General features: G+C 42.6%; 1 protein-coding gene and 1 pseudogene across 2 annotated transcripts in view; one reads left to right on the top strand and one right to left on the bottom strand.

Annotated features, from left to right (window-relative positions):
- The first annotated feature begins 10,478 nt into the window (after positions 1–10,478).
- LOC148000733 (disks large homolog 5-like) overlaps positions 10,479–23,469 on the top strand; it is a 90,941-nt gene continuing 77,950 nt past the window's right edge. The window contains exons 1-4 of one of the 2 annotated variants that reach the window (XM_087587000.1): positions 10,479–10,644; positions 11,393–11,552; positions 12,926–13,057; positions 13,501–14,197. In XM_087587000.1, the coding sequence (XP_087443126.1) occupies positions 10,554–10,644; positions 11,393–11,552; positions 12,926–13,057; positions 13,501–13,702 (585 nt within the window). In that variant the 5' untranslated portion in view covers positions 10,479–10,553 and the 3' untranslated portion in view covers positions 13,703–14,197. Of the gene's footprint in view, positions 10,645–11,392; positions 11,553–12,925; positions 13,058–13,500; positions 14,198–23,469 lie in introns of those variants that run through there. The other variant, XM_087587001.1, reaches the window with a different exon arrangement.
- LOC134482246 (small integral membrane protein 14-like) lies at positions 21,978–22,277 on the bottom strand (annotated as a pseudogene).

The raw sequence follows: 23,469 nt of genomic DNA, 5'->3' as shown, positions 1-23,469 counted from the left end.
TATTCTTGAAATCCTGTCCTTCCAGTTCTCCATAAAGTCTATGACTTTGACTATCAGAGAGACCCAGTGAACCTCCAAATCCATCAACAATATCCCCTAATTTGGACCTAGTGGTAGTGAAACTGCATGAGCCAACTGGGCATCGAAAAGGACAAAGCAATTTGCAAAGGACCTACGTGGCGATGTTTTACACTCTTACAGCTATGAGGTTAGGTGGAATTTTAACATGGATTCCTCACAACTAGGTCAAGAACGTAGAAGCCACAGATGACAATGCCAAATAGACTCCCTCCAGAACTTCTGGACCTATTAACGTTGAGCTTTCACCTGACCTCAAGCCCTTCCACTCCCTGCCCAACCTCCTGGATCTTACATTTGGCATGAATACAGGATCATGGTCCAAACTCTAACACCCTCAGGCCTGTCCCTGGGAACTCAGGAAGGTGGACACTAGAGAAGTGACGTCTAATGGAACTGCAGAGGACCAATCTCCGTCCACGTTGTCCTTTGCTCACTGATATCTGGTTATTTTTTGGAGAAAGGATTTGGAAGTTTATCATTTGAAGTAGGTGCACAACATTTAAAGTTGTATATTCACTGTGTAACTGGGTTCACTATGTTACCAAGATCATTGCAACAGAGGGATGCAAAACAGAGACTTTGTGAGTACACATCCATGAATATGTGTAAAGAAAGACACCTTGGAAGGAATGCACAATAAGAAAATGAAATCCAATATCCAATAAATTAAAGGTCTGGAGGGAAATACTGACTTTTGGGAAACAGGAAAACCTAGGAAATTGGAATGTATGTCACAGGAATGGATCTGGGAATAAAATTATTATCCAGAAGAATCTTCCACCCCATGTCCCTTGATCTTTCTCCCCATGCCAGGCCCCTGACGCAATCTGCCCTTTCAGAGCATGTAACTACTAATGGAGCAAAGAGAAATCTCTAGCTTTAGAGGGAGGAGATATGGAAAGGGTTCCATTGTGTCACTGGAGAGCCTCCTGGAGATGGCACCTCAGAATCTGGTCACCATAAGGAAAGCTGGTTAGCAGGAGGCCCTGGCAGTTCCCAGTGACGTCGTCAGTAGACCCTTCCCTAAACAATCTCTTGTATCCAGGAGAGCCCTAGCATCTTCTGTGATGCCACAAGTGTTGTGGTGGCACCAACTGCCTGTGGGATGTTCCTTCAGTGCCTCTATGGTTCACTAATTGACCTGTTGTCCAGGCTAAGCAGCCGTTTGTGAGAAAGAACAAAGAGCATGAAGAGATGAGAGTTGGGGAGAAGGAAGCTGCCCTCCTGTCTTGTTGTAAAAAAGGAAGAAATAAATGGTCCTTGGGAAAGCTCAGTGAGCTCTGGGCAATGGGTGAGGAGGTTCCTTGAGGAGAGAGCCTTGAGCTGAGGCTTCCAGGTATGGAAATCTGGAGCCGGGAGCTTATAAGAAGCAGCTGGACTTCCTGCTTGTTATGGTTCCTGGAACTCAGAGCCTTTACATCATTAATTTCTCTATTTCAGAAGCCAGTTGTTGGGAAGGGCACCACTGTTTTCCTGAGAGCTCATGGCTTTTACTCCTTTTATCTAGAAGACAAAGGTCCTTAGGAAGAAGGGCGAGACTAGTGTGGTATCCTCGGCTCAGAGCTGACTCTTCCCCCTTTGGATTGGTTCAGTTTGTGTCTGACACTAATATCTGGGAGAGAGAAGAACTTCTAGATGAGACCTCATCATCTCAGGCTTTCCACTAGAGTTATTCTGACTACCATTCCCTGATAGTGGTCCCCTTAGATTTCTGAGTCAACATGTGTGAGTGTCATGCAGTTTTCTAGTGCAGTGAAGAACTGTTAGTCAGTGAACCAGAACCGGGACTGGCTCCTTCCTGACTTCTCTAGGTGTCCTGAGCAGTAAGTGGGGGAACTAAACGATCATGTTCTACCAATACAAGGCATCTATATCTACAGTCCTGGGATCTAGAGAGATCTATCCATGATTCTGGGCATCTCCATAGCAACTGAGTGCTGATGGAGTTTTCATCCTGGCTTCTATACCTCAGACTAGGGTGTTCTGAAGCCAAGTTCCATCCTGTGCAGCTGTGAATATGCCTGAGGAGGCTGTCTCCTTGGTTTTCTGAAGTATTACTAAGGGAGCCAGAGTAAATCAGCACCCACTGCTCAACAGAGCTCTGGGGATGTTGACATCCTCAGCTTCAGCTACATATTCAGCTAGGTCAAAAGATCACCTATCAGGTCCGTTCTTAAATACCCTTCAGGGTGCTAGGGGTGGACTGTAATGAAGTAGTATGCAGGAGAGGTGCTTGCCCTCAGCTGCTACATATCAGTGAGTGTGGGAAACACCTGAACACTTCTATTACAGATCAGAGAGATGAGCTGCAATCTCATTCAATAGACTGTGTGCATTCCTGGGGTTTGGCTTTGACCATGCAGGTCTGTTGTCTCATACTTCATTGTTCATGTGGCCAAGTTGTGGGAAAGCACCACTCACAATTGTTTCCTATCCTCCGTCCTAGGGTCTTAGATTTTAGCACAACACTTCACATCTTACCTTCTAGATCCACTGTCCTAACTTTACTTCAACATGCGCGTCTCTATTATCCTTGCACCGTGTGTGTGTGTGTGTGTGTGTGTGTGTGTGTGTGTGTGTGTGTGTGTGTGTGTATACAGTTAGTTTGCATACAACTTTAGGGAAACCTTGCCACTGAAATCCTCTAGGAGTCTATGTAAGTAATCTGTAAACTGTGGATGGGGCAAAATCCAAATGCTCTCCCGAAACATGGCCTTCTAGAAAGAGTAGCATAAACTGCAATAAAAGGATACACTTGAAAGTAAAACTTGGAGGAAATGCCCTGGCTTATCTACATTATCACTGTGAACTGTGACATGGCTCTCTTGGCTTCTGTGCCCAGACATGAGGGCTCTGAAGCTATGCTGCCTCCTGTGGAACTGTGAATGAGCTTGTGTCACACGAAGCATGTGAATGGAGTGAGAAGACAGTAGGAGGACATTGTGACACTGCCCCCCAATGGAGACATGGAAGTGTTGACAATCACAGTGGGTGAGTCTCAAGCTGCACTTTGAGACCCAGCCAGGCTACGTTTCACCTGTCAGCTCACTTCCTGCACATCCACCACAGGCCAAGGGCAGGCTCAGATGAAGCTCTGTTGAAGACAGGTGCTGTCCCTTGTGAGCTGCATCCCAGGGTATGCGGAAGACCATTCAGCCTCCTGTGATGTGGGAGAGCAGAGTAGTAAGAGGCAGACAAAGGGGACAGTTCTGTGTTTGTTTTTCTGGGCTACCATAACTACATCTTCCAGGCTAAGGATTTGCTCATGGAAGTCTGCTGTGTCACATGTGTAAAGGCCAAGCTGTCTGAAGTCTCAGTAACACAACTGGCTCCAGGCTGCTTTCTCAGTCACTGGGATTTACACGCAGTCCTTCATACCTTGTCTTCTAGATCCACAAATTCTTGTCTGGCTTCATATGGACAAGGCACTTTATATGTCTTCTTACTAATAGTATGCTTTATAAGTGTGCTTATCCAGGGTGTTTTGTTATATATTTTAAGACTATTTTGAGTAGAATATTTCCCTGATTTCTTTCCCATAGTTGGTTTTTGGTATACAGGAAAGGTAATGAGTTTTGTGTGTTATTTTGCATTCTACTACTTTAATGAATGTATTTTCAGCTTTAAGAAACTTAATTTTTTAGAGACAAGTTGTCTCTATTTAGGATCACCTCTAACTAATTCATATTTGTCTTTGCATTTTAAGTATTTCAATCCACATTATTTCATTTTATATTTTCAGATGATTATGAGGGGAATTTTTCCCAGATTTTCTCATGGTATGATTTGGATTGGCATAAAGGAAGGCTAAGAAATTTTGTGTGTTCCCATTGTATTGTGCTTTTATGAATGTATTTATCAGTCTTAAGAGATGGTGATATTGGGGTTGGGGATTTAGCTCCGCGGTAGAGCGCTTGCCTAGCGAGCCCAAGGCCCTGGGTTCGGTCCCCAGCTCCGAAAAAAAAGAAAAGGAAAAAAAAAAGAGAGATGGTGATACATTTTTAGTTTTAAAAATAGTATCACGTCATCTGCAAATGAAAAGATTTTGACTTCTTCATTTTTCATTTGGGTTACCCAAGTTCACCACCCACCACTGATGCTTATTGTTATTTATCCCACTTTTCCTCTGGGTTTCTCTCTTGTCTCTTTTCATTGTTGCTACTCCCCCACCCTCCTTGTCCATCCTTCCCTGCCTCTACCTAGGTCCCTCCATCCTTCTGCCTCCCATGATTATGTTCTTCCCCTTCTAAGTGGGTTCAAGCATCCACAATTTGGCCTTCTGACATGTTACCCTTCGTGTGATCAATGAATTGTATAGTGGGTCTTCTGTACTTTTGGGCTAACATCCATTTGTCACTAAATACATCCCATGTTATGTCTTTTTCGATCTCTGTTACTTCACTATTTTCCAGTTCCATCCTTTTGCCTATAAAGTTCCTGGTGTATTCATCTTTGATACCCGAGTACTGTTCCTCTGTTTGAATAGAGCGCACTTTCTATATTCATTCCTCAGTTGAGTTGAGGTCTATCGTGGTTGTTTCCAGCATTTGACTAATATGAGTAAGGCTGCTATGAACATATTCATCCACACATCCTTGTCATTTGTGGATCATGTTTGAGTATATGCGCTGAAGTGGGTGGTAAAGCTGGGTCTTCAGGTAAAGCTATTTGCAATGTTTCCTGATCCTCCACATTGATATCCAGAGTTGATATTGATATACAGCCAGTAATCGCACCAGCTATGGAGGAGTGTTCCAGTTTCTCTACATCCTAGCCCACTCTGCTGCTGCCTCAGTTTTCTATCTTAGCCATTCTGATTGGTGTAATGAAGAATCTCAGGTTCGTTTGATTTACCTTTTTCTGATAACTAAGGATGTTGAACATTTCTTGATGAGTTTCTCAGGCATTGAGATACCTCAGTTGAGAATTCTTGGTTTAGCTCTCTATCCCAGTTTAAAAGTCGGGTTATTTGTTTGTCTGGGAGTTTACCTTTTTGAGTATTTTGTTTATTTTGAATTTTGGCACTCTCTCAGATGTAGGGTTGGTAAAACTCTTCTCCGAATCTGTAGCTTGCTGTTTTACCTATTGGCAGTGTCCTTTGCTTTAAAGAAAGTTTTCAGATTGTTGAGATTTCATACATTTACTGTTGATCTTAGAGCCTGACTCTTTGGTATTCTGTTCTGACAACTTTCTCCTGTGCAAATGTGTTCTAGGAACTTTGCGACACTTTCCCTTCTATTAGCTTCTGCATGTTTGGTTTTATGTGGATTTCCTTGATTCACTTGGACTTGAACTTTGTAGAAAGAGATAGAAATGGATCCATTGGCACTCAACTACATGCAGACCACCAGTTAGGGTAGCATCATTTCTTAAAATGCCTTCTGTTATGTTCAAAATCCTCAGTCATCAGGGAAATGCAAATCAAAACAACCCTGAGATTCCGCTTCACACCAGTCAGAAAGGCTAAGATCAAAAACTCAGGTGTCAGCAGATGCTGGCGAGAATGCGGAGAAAGAGGAACACTCCTCCACTGTTGGTAGGATTGCAAACCGGGCAACCTCTCTGGAAATCAGTCTGGAGTTTCCTCAAAAATTGAACATTGCACGGCCTGAGGACCCAGCTATACCTCTCCTGGGCATATACCCAAAAGATGCTCCAACATACAGCAAAAACACATGCTCCACTATGTTCATAGCAGCCGTATTCATAACAGCCAGAAGCTGGGTAAACCCAGATGCCCTTCAACAGAGGAATGGATACAGAAAATGGGGTACATCTACACAGTGAATACTACTCAGCTCTTAGGAACAATGACTTCATGAAAATCTTACGGCAATGGAAGGAACTAGAAAATATGATCCTGAATGAGGAAACCTAATGACAAGAAAACCCACATTGTATGCACTCACTGATAAGTGGACATTAGCCACAAATCTCAGATTACCCAAGATGCAATCCACAGACCACATGAAGCTCAAGAAGGATGACCAAAGTGTGGAAGCTTCAGTCCCTCTCAGAAGGGGGAACAAAAATACTCACAGGAGGAAGTGTGGAGATGAAGTCTGGAGCAGAGACTGGAGGAAAGGCTACCCAGGGACTGCCCTAACTGGGGATCCAGTCTATATACATCCACCAACCTCAGACAATATTGGTGATGCCAAGAAGTGTGAGCTGACAGGAGCCTGATATAGCTGTCTTCTGAAAGGCACTGCCAGAGCATGACAAATACAGAGGCGGATGTTTGGAGTCAACCATTGAACTGAGAACAATGGAGGACGCAGAGGAAGGATTGAAGGAGCTGAAGGGGTTTGCAACCCCATAACAACAATAATACCAACCAACTACAGCTCCAAGAGACTAAACCACCATTCAAATGGTACACATGGACAGACCCAGGGCTCCAGCAGCATGTGTAGAATAGGATTGGCTTGTTGGGCATCAATGAGAGAAGACGCCCTTGGTCCTGCGAAGGCTCTATGCCCCAGTGTAGGAGAATGTCAGGGCAGGGTGGCAGGAAGGGTTGGGTGGGGGGGAGAACACCCTCAGAGAAACAGGGTGAGCGGGATGGGGTAGGGGGATATGGGTGTGAAACAGAGAAAGGCTATAACATTTGAATGTAACTAAAAACAAATAAAGAATAAAAAAATTTAAAAAGGCATAACAAATGCAAAAGATTGGGTTGCCATTCCATAGTTGTGATGTGTTTCTTCTGTGAGAGCATACTGGTTGTCACTTCTCTATGACTGTCTTCTTATTTGAAAGTAAATAATGGGATCATCTGTGGAGTGGTTAGTAAGAATAAAAGCATCGCCTAACATGAATAGGTCCCTCCAGAGCGTGAGCTTAATATTCTAGGTATAGAGCAATTAGCTGGGGGGATTAAAACAATAACCAAACAAAAAAAGAACATCAACGATTAAAATAAATTTTGTATGCTGGGATTAAGGCGTGTGCCAACTTTCATCAGCTTTGTAGATGCTTCTAATAAACACACACACACGTCCTATCACAGCTCTAGCAGTCGCCAGCAGAGGGAGCTGTGAGGTAGTGTGTGCTTCTTCTTTTCCAAGATATCCAAGGCCTCAGGCCTGCATCCAGTGTGCTGGAAGGAAGAGCAGTCTGGTTGAAACTCCTGCTGCCATGGCAGATTCTGCAGGAACATTTTCCTTTGCCCACAAGGAGCCTGTGTGGAGGAGACCTCTTGGCGGGTCCTCAAGGACTCTGCATGTCCTATTCTACAGGGAGAAGCCCAGATAGGTCTTTGAGAAAGGTCAGTGAGTTATTGGGGGAAGTCTCTGATTGTGTGGCAGAGGGCCGGGAATGGCTGAAAGAATGGTTGCTTCCCTGAGGGCAAAGGATAGACCTTCTAGGGCTCTCACCTCCTACTTTATATTTTCACCTGGTGGCTTATTATTCATATTTTCTTAATGGGATACAACTATGGTCTTGGTGAGCATCTTGTTTCTCTGATTCTTAATCAGTGCTTTGTTGTCACAACTTTTTGAGCTTACTCCAGCCCCTGGGACTTATTCATACCTCCAAATTTCTCTGACTTTTGGGATTCCTAATATTAGTGGCAAACTGAGTGACAAAAGCAATGAATTAGCCTGGTGCCCAGTGCATATGGATCTGAGGGTGTATAGATATCATAAGCCTCTAGGATACACTCTAGGAAAGCAGCAGTGTGCTCTTAGGTCCCCTGTGTGACCTCACTTAACTTTGCCAATTTGTGGGCTTCTATTCTGCTGCTCTCAGAAATGGAAACTCCTGGAATAGATGTATAGTGTCCCATTACCTTTGTCATTGTTAGAATATTAGTGGGGGTAAGTTTGTTGAAATATACTCTCAAGAACATTATCCAAATCAGTGCTTCTTGTGTGCTGTCTATATGAAGTACCAAGTTCACAGACAGATCTGCATGAACTTCCCAAAGCCAGCAAATTGGAGCATGAAGAAAGCCCAAGGCGTCCATTACCAGCATCCTCAGCACCTGCCCCAGGATGGGTAAATTGGATTTGGTGGAAGAAGGGATCTACTGTGATAGCTGGCCCTCATACACCCAGAGAAGAATATACTAGGAGACTTGGGGAAGGATTGTGGGAGAGAGAAACCGGGTGTCAGGGGGCAGTGAGCAGCATGCAATGTGAATAAGTAAAATATGTATAAATAAAAAAATAAAATAAAGTTCTTTAACAAAACGGGACACAGTGTATTGTTGTACTAACTCTACTATGTTTACACTAGCAAACACTTTAACAACTAGAGTGACTAGACACGATAAAGTAGGATGCCTCTGTCACTTACAAATACTATTTACACAGCAAAGATAAATGCACGACTTGCAGCCCAAAGATCGATTGTTTCCAGCACATCTATGTGACTCTCCTTCCCTTTATCAGGACTCTGGAGGCCTCTGTTCATCCAGGTCTCACGGATCATCCAAAAGGCAGTCCCTTACCAGCTCTGGTCAAGTGCCCTTGTGCTCTTGGCAGACCTCTGCTCAGGCTGCAGAGGCACTGAAGGGCAGCCTTTTCCATGCGGGGGAAGCCATTATTTCAGCATTTCCAGACTCTCTGCTACTCAACTGGAGACTTCTGCAGAGGCCTGTCAATCTCAAAACCAGAAGCTTGTCAATCCAAAACCTTAGGATGCCATCCTGCACTCATGATGTGTTGATTACCTGAGACCATACACGTTAACTCTCTTCTTCATGCCTGTTTTCCTTCTTTGAAAGTAAATAATGTGATCATGTGTGGTGTGGGTGGTATGAGCAAAATCTTTACCATGAAGAATAGGGCCATGAAGAGTGTGGACTTAACATTCTAGGTACAGAGCAAATAGAGGGAATTACCAAAGAAAACAACAGGAATTCTAACAACAATTGCAAAAAAAAGAAGAGAAAAAAGAAAAAAAAAACTTTATGGGTGCTGGGATTAAAGCCATGTATCAACTCTGACCAGCATTGTAGGTATTTCCAATAAAATATTAAAAAACAAACAACCCTATTATTCTTTTAGCAATTGCAGCAGAGAAGACTGTGAGAGATCATGTGCTGCTACCACCATGCTATGATTCTGTAGCAACAACTTCCTTGGTGATAGGAGCCTGTATGCAGCAGGCCCCTTGGTGGGCCTGTCATCTCAAAAAAAGATGCTTCAGTCATCTAAAAGATTGGACTCCAGTATACTTCAGGCCAGGAAAGAAGCCAGCCACCATGAGTGAAAGAACAAAGGAAAAATTACATTGGAAAAATATGTGCCTTATTTGGAAGAAATGACCCTAAACTTCTGAAGCATCCATCATCTCCACTCCTCTGTTTTGAGCTTTGTATAGCGATGTTGTCCAACTCCAGGTGGGAGTCAGAGGCAGAGCCCTTCCCAGAAAAGACATACGTGTTTTAGACTCTTACGTCTGTGAGGTTAGGAGGCATCATAGCACAGATTGAGCACACCTAGGAGAAGAACACAGAAGCCACAGATGACAATGCCAAATGGACTTTCCCCTGAACTTATGGACCCACTAAAATTGAGGTTTAACCTGACCTCAGGCCATTCGACTCCCTGCCCATCCTACTGATTCTTATGTTTGTTAGGAATAAAGTATCAAGGGGCAACCCCCAATATCCTCATGCCTGGACTTGGAAATGAAGGAAGACAGATATTGGAGAAGTGATGGCTGTCGGGCCACAATGTAGGAACACGCAGTCCAGGTTGACCTTTACTCACTGATGACCAATTTAATTGGCTATATTTGAGAAGGAATGATGTCCTACTTAATATGTAAAAGAAGGGACAGAAATTTATGATTTTATATTTGCCCTGTAGTTGATCCTCTATATTCCCAAGAAAAGGGAGTTTTTATTGCAAGAAGTAGGATTATTAAAATTGACTTTGTGAAATATATGGATGTGTATGTGGAAATAGTCCTGGCTATCAAGGAATGCACAATAAGCAAATATTATTCAGGTTTTATAAAATTAAAAGTATAGGAGAAATATATTGGCCTCTAGGAAACAGGGACACTTTGGGAATTGGACTGTATGTATGTGCATCGTCTCAGGTGCAGATTTATTATTGAGAGAAATCTCCCTCATTTATGGTCCCTAGGGATTTGGGTGCTAACAAAAGTCTCTTATCCAATTCAGGGTTGTAACCAACTCTCCCCATCAAAAGCATTGATGACATCCGATGAAGCAGACAGAAATATCTAACTTTGGAGGAGAAGTTGTCAAAGGATATTCCCTGGGTCACAGGAGAGGCTGCAGAAAAGGGCCCCATAGAAATTGGTTGCTTTTGGGAGAGCTGGGTAGCAGGTAGGCCATTGAACTTCCCAGTGACGTCATCAGTAATCTCTTCCTTGGACAATCTCTTGTATCTAAGAGAGCACTAGAATCTTCTGTGATGTCACCAGTGTTGTGGTGACACCAACTGCCTGTGGGATTCCCTCAGTGCCTTTTGGGTTCACAAACAGGCATGTTTCACCAGCTGCTCAAGCTAGTTCAGAAGGAGAGGGGAGACCAAGGAGAGACCAGACTGAGGCAGAAGAAAACTGGCCTTCTGTCTTGTAAGTACGGAAGAATGAAATCATTCTGGGGAAGGCACAGTGAGTACTGGGTAGAGTCGGGGAACTTCCTCCAGGAGGGAGGTTTGAGCTGTGCCTTTCAGGAGTTGGCCTTACAAGCAGGAGCCTTGGAATTTGTCAATTGCAGACCAAGAGTCAAGAGTCCTGATGATTCATTTGACAGAGAGCCAGGAATTGGCTGGTCTGCAGCTTCTTTTCTATGAGCTTTTTAATTTCTACTGCCAAGGAATGCCAGGAGGAAGCCCTATGAGGATAACAATGTGCCCATTCATGGTTGGGTGCTGAAGCACTTCATCCTCTAGATTACTGTAGGTTACTAAGTCTGTGGTGACAACAACAAGGAAGGATGCACCCCCTAGTAATGAATTGAGGTCGCAGTCTCTTTAAGCTTGAACACACGATTAGGGTTTGATGGTGCTGTGAACTCCAGGATTGACCTGCTCCACGTCTGTTATCTGCTGACAATGTCCCAAATCTTTATGTCTGAGGTAGATTCTATCTTTCACGATGAGGGATCATGTAATAGTGAGTGAGGCTTATGTATGGCAATGGAGGTTGGGAAGAGGGAAATAGTTTGAGTCCACATTAAAGATAGCTTTTCTTCCCTTTCAGGGATTCAACAAGTCTCCAGCCTTTCCTCTTCCTCAACCTCCTTTTTGAGACTCAGAATGGTCTTTTCTACCCATTGGCTATCAAATATGTACATTCACTTGTGTTTATCTATCTACAGGGTTTATTCGGAAGGCATCATCAGAAAATTTCATCAGTAACCATGAAAAGCATATAAAGAAATTGGACGAACTAAAACTTGAAATCCAGAAGTGTAAAATCGAGCGGGATGAACTTTCTCGAATCCTGGACCTTTATGTCAATGATGGTTTGAACTACAGGTAGTCATTATGCCCTGTAACCTACTGACTGTCTTGTGCTCTCTCTGCTAAGCCAAGAGACATCAAGAAAGTGTGTCACCTCTCATTCTGGATTTTAAGGAGCCTTGGCGGGTGCTGGCCTGTGAGATAAGCTAGGTGCTGTGTATTTAGGGTCAACCTCTCTTGTACTTGACCCTGATCTCCTTGGAGTTGAATTGGATTTTTTCAACAGCTGGAAGGACCTGGTCACACTTGCTGCATCTAAGTGTGTGAATGAAATGCCTGAATGTCCTCACTCTTACTCTGATTTTGGTCGTTATACACTGATTCTATGGCACCTCCACGATAAAGTTGGCATTCTAATTATGTTTGTATATGGGTTGGGATGTATGGATGGATGTGAAAGTATTTGTGTGTGTTTTGCTCAGGATCAGGAAGTCTGGGACCTTTGATTGGGTCTGAGGATTTGTTTGATGAACAGTTTGCAGGTCATGATAGTGATGAGTCCGTGAGGCCGTCATTGATCAACAGAGCACTTTGCTCCTTCTGTTTACCTTGCTGGCACATAGGACTCTCCTGAGGGGAGGAGGTGTTATGAATCCTCTTCCCTGTAAAAAGTAATTATGGCCTCTGGGAGTCATGTAACAAGGATTGAGAATCCCTGCTTTCAAAACAAGAGAAATGTCATCACATCTTTCTGTTGGACCCAAGGCTATGGCACAGACTGGAGGAAACATCTTATACTTCTTACACAACTGTTCAATTCCTTCATGCTGACCTGGCCAGATCTTGAAGGTCAGCTCCCTCCATTTGGTCCCCTGGCTCTGCCGTCCAATGCCCAGGATAATTAGTTTAACCAGCACCAATAGGAAGGAGCAAGTTTGTGTTATATAAATGGGCTTAGGTAGTCCAGAGAGCACTCCGATTTCACTTATTTATTTATTTATTTATTTATTTATTTATTTATTTATTTATTTTCCTGCTTTGAACTTTCTTTTCTTTTTTTAACTATCCAAGGATGTTTTATTGTGACCTAGAAAAGGTCACTGTGGGAATAAATTCTTGGCACTTGTTATTCCCAAACATGCAGCTCTTAGGCTTTCCCCCTCCTATACAGAGGGTCTTTATAGGACCTTATCTCACCAGCCTTTTAAGGAGCCCTTATTTCAAAACAAATGCATGCTGATTTGCAGAGAAATATTTTCTATAGGAGAGTGATGGTTTGAGTCTCACTGTTGTGTTTTTGCTGTGGTCTTTGAGTTTTCCACTTTCTTCCCTAGCCCCCATTCCTTGAATTTGAATTTTTTATTGGGTATTTTTTATTTACACTTCATCTAATTGTGAAATCATGGGTTCAGACAGTTATTTGTTCCTTGGGTCATGTTCTAACACAGGCTGAGTGTTGAATTGCCAATGCTTAAATCCCAACATGAGATGAGAATGATGGATATGCATAAGATGACCAACTGGATAAGTGATGCCATGGAGAAGTACAAGGAGCTCACGCAAGAGAACAATTCCTACCGGTGAGTCACTGACAGAAAGGAGACCACAGCACTAGGTGGGGAATACTTCTGTCCAGCTATGACTTTGAAAAAAGATCTGTGGTCCATGAGAAACACATGGGAAGATTCTATAGCTGCTGGGTCTTCTATCATCCCTCAGAGGGGATTGGCCCTCTACCTGCCAATGGTTTTAGAATACCATGAACACATAAGCACCCATATGCACCATTTCCTCTTCTTTGATGTGCACATACCCTCTTAGTGTCAGGATTTTCTGAAGTACTTTGATTCCCATGGAGTGCGGACTCGGGATTTGACCTGCCTCTAATTGGTGCTAACATGCAAACTGTGGCTCTAGTCTGGAGATGCCTGGGGATGGGGCCCTTGAAGGGATGATTGTACTTGCAGGAGTGGCAGGCAAATAGAAACTGCCTGGGATTTACCATTATTTGTTTTTGATTCAGCATCAGAAACTTCCACCTCCTGAATGAACGCAATGAATTGAAGAAGAATGTAAGGATTCTGATGAATGAGAACAGAAAACTGCTGGTGGAGCAGACTGAACTGCAAGCATCCTTTGAGGAGGGAAAGAGGTTCTGTGAGGAGGCCAGCAAGACCATCTACACCGCAGATATTGGATCCTTGTGTCCTGTTACTTTTGAGTAAATCGAATGTATCCTTGTGAATCAAACAGTGATCTCGAACTCGTCACTCTTAAGAACCTTCTTTATTGAAGTGTGATGTAACCATCTGAAATCCCACAGCTCTCAGGCAGAGATGGATCTCTGCATTCTCACAGGGATTGGGCATCATAATTACTTCCCAGTCAGACTGAGATACAAAGACAATTGTACTTTCAGTGTAGATTGTGTGTCCAACTCTGAATACCAACTTCATGATGAAAAAATTTATCAATGCTGTATCCTTATCAAATATTTAGCGACCGCTAAAATATACTCTTTTGTAGATGAGAGTGTTGAACATATTAATGGAATATCCATCAGGCTTTCTGTAGTATCTCCCAGGAAATAAAACAATATTATAGGGAGTATAGAAGCAGTCATGAAACAGAATTGCTTGCTTTTGGTTTCCTTCAAACATGATATCAATTGTAACTGCACAGAAGAGACAATAAAGACCTTTCAGGGGATAGGGTTTTTATGGTTGGTTGTTTTCTTGTTCTTGATTAGGATGATGACTTTTGTTCTTGACAATGTACTATGTTCCACTTGGGATTTCAACTCAAGCAGACCACATAGTTTACAATTCAGTTTCTAGATTTCTTTAAAAGCTGGACAAAATATCCAGGCAAAGGTGCCCTATGAGTTTTCTCCTTTGTTTTTCCCTCCTTTGGGTGCTTTTGTTTTTGTTTATTTTTGTTGTTGATTTATTTTATATTTATGAGTGTTTTGCCTTCTGTAGGTCTGTGCATGCTATTCCCCAAAGGCCAAAAGAGGTCACTGTGTTTCACCTGGAACTTAAGTGACAGAGGATTGTTAGGTGCCCTGCATGTCTTTTGAGAAACAAATTCTCAAATGATGAGCCATCTCTCCAGCCCCTACCGTGGACGTTTGTCCTTCATCGTGTTCCTTACTAGTTGCAATGGATCATACCTGAACAAAGTGTTTCTTCAGATATGTAGGGACACATTTATGGGGTCTGCATGCTAATTATCTAGACTTCCAGGCATCTATGTGAAGTTTTTAGTTAGGGTTTCACTGCTCTGAACAGATACCATGACTAAGACAAATGTTATAAAGGGCAGCATTTAATTGGAGCTACTTATAGGTTCAGATCTTCAGTTCTTTATCATCAAGGTGGGAGCCTGGCAGCATCTAAGCAGATATGGTGCTGTAGGAGCTGAGAGTTCTACATCTTCATGTGATGTTTGCTAGCAGAATACTCAGTTTGAGGCAGCTAGGATGAGGGTCTTAAAGGCCAGACCCACAGTGAAACACCTGACCCAACAAGGAAATACCTACTCCAAAGGAGCCATACCGTATAATAGTACCACTCCCTGGGCCAAGCATATACAAACCTTCACATTCCACTCTGAGGCTTCCAGAGGCTTCTTCAAACCTATGAGACTATGGGGGCCACATCTAGACATAGCACAATGCAAAATCCATTAGGTCAACTTCCAGAATTCCCATAGTTCATAGCAGTCTTAAAAATGTTCAGTGTAAAGTTGAACGTTTCATCTGAGATTGATACACTAAAGTCAGGGCTCTGTGGGCAAAGCTGCTGACTTCTGCTGCTCGGAGGTGCTGGAATTGCTCACCTCATTCTATTCCATTATCACTAGCTTCCTGTTTTCCACTCCTTCCCTGCCTCAGCTTGCCTGTCCTGGATCTTCCTGTGTAGATTGACCTTGAACTCAGATCTTCATGCCTGTCTCAACGTCCTGGCAGTCCCCTACATTGGGTAAATGATCCTTCAGAGGACGGTGAAATTAGGGTTTTACTGCTGTGAACATATAGCATGACCATTGAAAGTCTTATAAAGGACAGCATTTAATTGCAGTGGCTTACAGGTTAAGATGTTTAGTCCAATATCTTTAAGGTGGGGGCGTGTCACCCTCTAAGCAGGTGTGGTGCAGTGGGTGTTGTGAGTTCTACATCTTCATCAGAAGGCTGCTAGCAGAATACTAACATTCAGGCCTTTCTCTGACCCCAGATATCTTAATCAAGCAACTGGCTTTTGAAAATGCTAATACAGTAGTGAAACACTGTCTCAAAAACCAACCAACCAACCAAACAGGCAAAGACCAATTAAAAATAGCAACAACAACAAACGAAAGAAAGAAAACACCAATGCATACTCTTATGTGGCCTTGCCACCAAGTTATTTCTGAATTGTAAATAAAAATGCCTATAGTCAAAAGCTGTGCAGAATTAAGACAGGTGTTCCCTGGTGGTTCCAGCTTGGGGGTGGGAGGAGACCATGACAGACAGGGGTAGAAAGAAGAACGTAAATAGAGGAGAAGCCACCATGAGGTAAGAGTCTGTAAATAATTAACCTTGTGAGTGGGCTAATTGGAGTGAAAAGCAGCCCAGACAAAACCATGGCAAATTACACAATGGAACTTTTGGAGAAATATGCATAATAGTACAGAGGATAGCTATCTGCTCAGTTCTTGTGCTGATTAAGGATTATCATAAACATAAAGCTTGTGTGCACCTTTTATCCAGAAAGTAAATGGACAAAGTATGGGCAGAAATCTATGGTTGAGATCAAATACTTTCTACCACACAAAACCAGATCCAGCCCCTAGAATTACAATCTTCCCAAGCCCAGATACCTACAGACCAGCATAGAAACACAACCAGTAACAGCCATGACATTCAAATCTTTATTAGAACCCATCAACACTATCACAGAAGGCCCTGAATATGTCAACATGACTGAAGAACAAGAATAAAAAAAAAGATTGTAAAACAGCATTTGCACATATCATAGAGGTCTTTAAAGAGAAAAATAAAGAAATCTGTGAAAACACTAACTGTGGAAGGAAATGAATGAAGGAAACATAAACAGAGAGATGTGGATGAGTAAAATGTAGGAACTCAAATAGTCACTCAGAGGCAGACCTTAATAACAGACTACAACAGATGGAATAGAGAACCTCAGGCATTGAAGAGATGATAGAAGGAATGGATACGTAGATAGAGGGAAAATGTTAAATTCAAAGGGAAGAAAAGAGTGGAGGGGGAAAGGAATAAAGGAAAAGTAAAGGAAGAAAGGAAGGAAGGAAGTAAGTAAGTAAGAGAATCCTGGGAGAAAACATGCAAGAAGTAGGATTTTTCTGCTAAATAACAAATATAATAATAAAATGATAAAGACAATAAAGTATATAGGAAGGATGAAAATAAACTTGGGTCAAAGGCAAATAAGACAAAAAAAAACAAAAATAAAAACCAAAAACAAGAAAAAAAAACCATTCTCAACCGAAATCATAGAAGAAAATGTCCTTAACTTAAGCAAGAGACTTATCAAAGTAAAAGGAGCACACAGTATGAAACAGACTGGAGTCGAGAAGAAATTCCCCTGTGCGTATATTACCTAAGACAGGAAACATGGAGAACAAATAAAGTGTAATAAAAGCTGTAAGGGAAAAAGGACTGTTCACATACACAGTCAGTCCTCCCATGAGAATCACACATTACTTCTCGCTAGAGACTCTAAAAGCCAGAAGAGCCTGGATAGATGCACTGAAGACTAAGAGAGCAGACTGATAAAGTTGGATTTTAGTTGACCCAAGTGCCTCTCTTCTTTTATCACATACAATATTATTAGATACTTCCTAAAATTGCCTTCCGAGCTTCTTTGAGGAAGCCTGAGGAGCTTAAGACCTCTGATAAAGTATTTTCTACAAAAGGACCTGCTTGCTTTTTTCTTATTTCTACTACAGCAGGATGGAGGCAAAGTTTTTTGCAAACTACTTTTAATAAGTAGCCCACATCATAGGTAATGGAAGAGATAAGTTATTAGGATATGGGGAAGAGGACCTGTTCAGCAATAGTTCTTCAGGAACGAGCTTGTTTTCCTTTGGCAGCAGTTCAGTACAGGGCAAGCAGCAAACATGACTCAGGAGGGGATTTCACAGGGGAGGAAAGCAGGAGTGTGGTGGAAACATTGTGGCAGCGGCTGTGCAGACTCAGGAGCTCCTGCTCAAGCTGCAACAAAGCACCCTGTGCTCTGAAGCACAGCAGCTTAGCCAGTTAGCTGGAGACCTGGCTCTCCCACTGCCCGCCTTACCTGGAATCCGCACAGGATCCAAGAGGACAAACAACTGTGCCTAAGCTGAGCCGGCAGGGTAAAAGCGCCTGTGAAGGACCTGCAGGCACCGCCTTAGTCAGCTTCATTGGAGCAGAGAGTCTTTTCCTCCTTCAAGCATGGCACCCCGCCCATTTTCTTTCACTCCCTGCCCTCATTTTGATGGCTTCTACTTCCCTTCATAAGTTTGTCGTTTAGTTTCTTTTTTCTCTCTTTTTTTTGCTTCTTTGTTACTTTCTTTCTTTCGTTTTTTTTTTTTTTTTTGGTTCTTTTTTTTCGGAGCTGGGGACCGAACCCAGGGCCTTGCGCTTCCTAGGTAAGCGCTCTACCACTGAGCTAAATCCCCAGCCCCCTTTTTTTTTTTTTTTTTTGGTTTTTTTTTTTTTTTTTTTTTTTTTTTTTTCGGAGCTGGGGACCGAACCCAGGGCCTTGCGCTTCCTAGGTAAGCGCTCTACCACTGAGCTAAATCCCCAGCCCCCACTTTCTTTCTTTCAACTAATATAAAGGACCAGCAATTTGATATTTTTTAACATTTATTTATTTATTTATTTATTTATTTATTTATTTATTTATTTATTTATTATGTATATATCATACAGCTTTCTGCCTGCATGTATGCACCTGCAGGCCAGAAGAGGGCACCAGACCTGATTATAGATGGTTGAAAGCCACCATGTGGTTGCTGGGAATTGAACTCAGGACCTCTGGAAGAGCAGACAGTGCTCTTAACCTCTGAGCCATCTCTCCAGCCATTTTTTTTAAGATTTATTTATTATAAGTGCACTGTAGCTGTCTGCAGACACACCAGAAAGGGCATCAGATCTCATTACAGGTGGTTGTGAGCCACCATGTAGTTGCTGGGATTTGAACTCAGGACCTCTGGAAGAGCAGTCAGTGCTCTTAACCACTAAGCCATCTCTCCAGCCCGCAATTTGATATTTCTAACCTAATATTTGTTGTGGTTTATGCCATGCATACTTGCACATTAAAATTCTTTTTTCTTACATTTGCCTCACTTTAATCGGACTCATTAGCTTAGCTCAATCTCGGTTCTTGGGTTTTCTGAGGTGAGTGAATGTTGGGGTGACCTCATTTCCAACTCCTGATCCTTCTGCCTCTAAAGTCAAATGCTTATAATTTTCAAAGTTTTCTTTGTCAGTGGATATGTGTGTGTGTCTGTGCACATACGTGCTACAATTTTCAGTTCATGTTTCTACCATGGGTCCCAGGTATTGAACTCAGATAATCACACTAGTGCAGCAAGTTCTTTACCTGCTGAGTACCTTGCTGCTATTGCACGTGTGTGTGTGTGTGTGTCTAATTTTCATATATGTATATACCATATATTGTGCCTATCTCTGCCTCTCAATACCATTGTCCTTCCTTTCCTTACCTCTTCTATCATTTCTTTTTATCCCTCTGGACAGTTTCTCTTTGTTCACATCAGTTTAAAATGTAGGAACACACACACACTGTTTGAAACCAAATTAAAATGAAAAAATAAAAATATGCAGTCTTTTTGATCAGTACTCCTTAGCAATAGCTTTTCTTTGATTTTTTATACAATTGATATATAATAATTAATGGGCAATCAGCTTGAAATTTTTCCTTAATGATTATATCCTTGGATTTTCATAAATGTTTCATAAATGTTATTATACTATCTGCAGATAAAAATGTCAACTTTTCATTCCTACAGTGACAGGCCTTAAATTATCACCTTCCTCCATTCTGACCACAGCAGTCTGCTGTCTCTAAGGGCGATCACCACTTACTGCTCAATAAAAGGGGAACAGAAGAGTGGTGTTGTTCTGACCCCTTCTAGCCAAATGGCCCTTATGTGTTTGTCCTGAAGAAATGTGGATATGGATTGCTAGGTATGGGCTGCCACCTTGTGGAAGTGAGAATTCAGTGCACCTGAGGGATGTCTCCTCCCACAGTTGCCTTGGCTGGAGGAGACCTGAATCATCCCAGTCACAAGCACTCCACTCTCAAAAGAAACCCAACCTCAGCCTTAAAGGAAACGGACACTTAATTTCCAGTGAGATTCGTGCACATCCCTCACTCTGGCATAAGTCCAAAGGACTTTCAGAAAAATGAAAGGGCACTTAGCGCCATTAGAAAATTCATGCCAGAGTCTTCTGTCTAGTCCAATGGAACAATGCCTCGAAATACCCAGCCATGCAGTGAACCATCTGAGGTGATAGCATATTTCATAATGCCCTAGTATGCCCTAGTAACAAACATAATTGCTTGTTTGTGGATTTAGGACACAAAGAAGAAAGTGCCTTTCATGGTGGTGGTCCACTGTTACTTCAAGAGTTCAAGCAGGAGGGCAGAGGCAGGGAGTAGAACATCCTTGTTTACATAGATAGTTCCATGCTAAATACAAACAAAAAGATCTTGGATTACAAATACAAAACCCCAAATAAACATGTCATTGCAGATGTGTGTCCCTTCTGAGCGCACAGGGTAAGACCAGACTTTATCATGCCAAGAGAACATTCATAAGAAAATTACTGGAGACATCAGGCAGATTAGAATAGACGTAATGGTGCCGGAGAGGTGGTTCCACAGTTAATACTGGCTACTGTTCCAGAGGTCCGGGGTTCAATTCCCAGTAACCACACAGTGCCTCACAACCATCTATAGTGAGATCTGGCGCCCTCTTCTGGCCTGTAAGCATGCATGCAGGCAGAATGCTGTATACGTCATAAATCTTAAACAAACTAAAAAAAAGTAAATAGGTTTGGAAAGCTCTGTGTGTTTTATGTAAAAAGTGCAACTACATCTACTGCTATCCTGCATAGATATCCAGTGGCCTGCGGCGTCTTTCTATTTCTGATCGTTTACTCACCACTTCAATATCTGAGACCAGTGTCACTTATGATATACTTCATCTAAGTTATACATGTACCATTGTCACTCAAGCCTGGAAATATTAACCCTTTGAAGGAATGTATAAAGAGTTTTAGTCAGTATGTTGTCACAGGATCTGTCAGGGGTTGGAGAGATGGTTCAGGGATTAAGAGTACCAACTGCTCTCCCAGAGATCCTGAGTTCAAATCTCAACAACCACATGGCTACCTACAGCCATCTGCAATGGGACCTGACGCCCTCTTCTGGTGTGTTTGAAGATAGCTACAATATACTCACACAAGTAAAAAGTATGAAAAAAAAAAAGGAAAAAAACGGGACCTCTCAGAATAATCTGGCAGAACTAAACATCATGGACTTGCTGGGTGAAACAGGGTGGCCTTGATCCTACAGGAATCTACCTACTTCTTTATCCCAAGCACTGAAATTGGCACTTGGAGTCACTATGCCCAGTTGTGAAGAGTCCTTTCATGGTCGTGCTGAGCAACTTTGCTTATCCTTTCCCATCAGCCACTTCTTTCTATGTAAATGAGACCATTTCTGTAGTGTCTGGTTTCAGGTGAATTCTGATTGGCTGTGTGATTCTGACATTTTTGTGGCTCCAGTTGACTAAAGAGGAACCCATCCATGGTTTTCTAGGTCTCTGAGTGTTTTACCTCTTTTAAAAATATTAATCAATCATGTTTATTTAAAGTATTACCATCAGAAATTTTTAATGGTAATTAAAAAAAATCAGTAAACAACCAAATCAATTTTCCTATTCTAGCCATATAGGCCAGCTGGACTTTGTAAGGAAAATGATCTAAAGTATCAGTGTCAAGGACTACAGAAAACTGCCACCCATAGGTAATCTGCCACAGTAAAGTGACTACAGCATGGCTCTGTCACTCATACCAGACAACCAGAATATACCTTATGAAAAGAATTAAAATCTATCCAAACCACTTAAAATACTTAAATGCAGAAACCTTAATTTTCCTTCAGTTGGGCCAGAAACCACCACAGACGCTATGGTCAGGTTTCCAGGGAGAACGAGTGGAAAGTTTAAGCTTAGGCCAACCAACACAGCCCTCGACTTTTCAAAGAAATCATTTACTGGGGTATACTGTAAACAAGGACTGTGGCAACACAGGAAACAAAGGCAGTTGGCAAGTGCAACTTCTAGAAGCTCATGAAAACAATACCATCCACACTGCAGATGGAAAAGGAGAGACAGGTAATGCCATGTTCTCTTCAGTCGTTCGGTCGTGCAGGGCATCAAACAATCGCTCTTTCCCACACCAGGATGTTAGCCCACAGGAGGGGCTGGCGGGACCTGTCCACTGTGAGGACTGGAGGGCTTTCCAGGAAGGCTGAAGCCTCTCAGGTTAGGAGGCCTCAGTAGAAAGAGGAGCACAGCGATCACCATCCAGGCCATCAAGATCACAGTGATGCTGATGCCACTGTCGCCTGAGGGCCCTGGCAATTCCCGAAGGCATTCTGTGTTGGTGCAATAGGACTGGGACTGCTGGAGCAGATTGATGAATTTTCTCATAGCGCGTTCATGAGAGCAAATACATTCACAGGGATCAAATCCCCCTTCAACCATGGTTGGTTACCAGCTTGTTTTTACTCAACTCTTTAAAGCCACCCATACAAGTGGTGGTGGGGACGGTGGTGGCCTGGAGTGTTCTGGATGCCCCTGTCGCTGCCACTGCTGCTGCTGGCCGCCACCCTCCTCCCCTCCAGATTAGATAGACCATGTCACTATTAGCCACTAGACCCAGATCTGTGTTTTGCCTTTTGTATGGGTGGATGCATCACGAGGTTGTCAAGTGTGGGCAGAATCTGGGAGACAGCTTTGCCTATCGAGGTTGGTGTTAGTCTTTGTATGGTTACCAGGGACCAATTCCAGATCCTCTGGAAGAACAATAAGTGATTTCAACTGCTGTGATATCTTCCCTGCCCCTTCCTCTATACCTTGATCTTTCTTTTTCTCCCCCCCCCCACCCCCGGAGCTGGGGACCGAACCCAGGGCTTTGCGGTTGCCAGGCAACCGCTCTTCCACTGAGCTAAATCCCCAGCCCCATACTTTGATCTTTCTGTAGTCTCTCTGACTCCATCTGCCATAACGAACACTTCATCTCATAAAGCACGGTGGACATTAGCTACTGTGAAAAATACCATAAGTTGACAGAGCCTCCATTTTCACATAAATATATAAACACATAAATACACATACCTACCTAAAGAAACACAGAGACACACATAAACACACGCACAGAACACACAAAGACACACACAGACACACACAGCCCAAGTCATCATATTCTTTAGTAATTCTGTCCAGAGCAGAGCAGTTATAGATAGAAGAAAGTACAATTCCCAGCAATTTCAACTGAATATCATGTAATGCATATTTATGAAATACATATTTCACAGTATTTTAGGATTAGAGTACATTATACTATCTATCCTTTATTTTCAACAGTATCGAAAGTTATGAAGAGAATTCCAGCCTAGTATCAGACTTGTGTCCATCAGAGTCAGAACAGGTTGCTGTTTGAAACTTTCTTTTATTACAACTGTTTCCTAATGTCACATAGGAAAACCGGCTTCAGCCAGAAATGCCTGTAACTACCACATGCATCTGAATCTCACCCTGGGAAAACCATGAGAATCCATGAGAGAATGTGTGTGGCTCTTTGATGTCCAGCTTTCCTGTAGGTCTCTTCTGGCTTGCACGGATACCACTCCTTGATTCCTCCCTCTAAATGGCCGTGCAACCTTCTTGCCTTGCT

This window comes from Rattus norvegicus, chromosome 15, assembly GCF_021556685.1.
Source record: "Rattus norvegicus strain SHRSP/BbbUtx chromosome 15, alternate assembly SHRSP_T2T, whole genome shotgun sequence".
Lineage (NCBI taxonomy): Eukaryota > Metazoa > Chordata > Mammalia > Rodentia > Muridae > Rattus > Rattus norvegicus.
The sequence above is the reverse complement of the archived record's forward strand: the minus strand, read 5'-3'. Positions and strand labels throughout refer to the sequence as shown.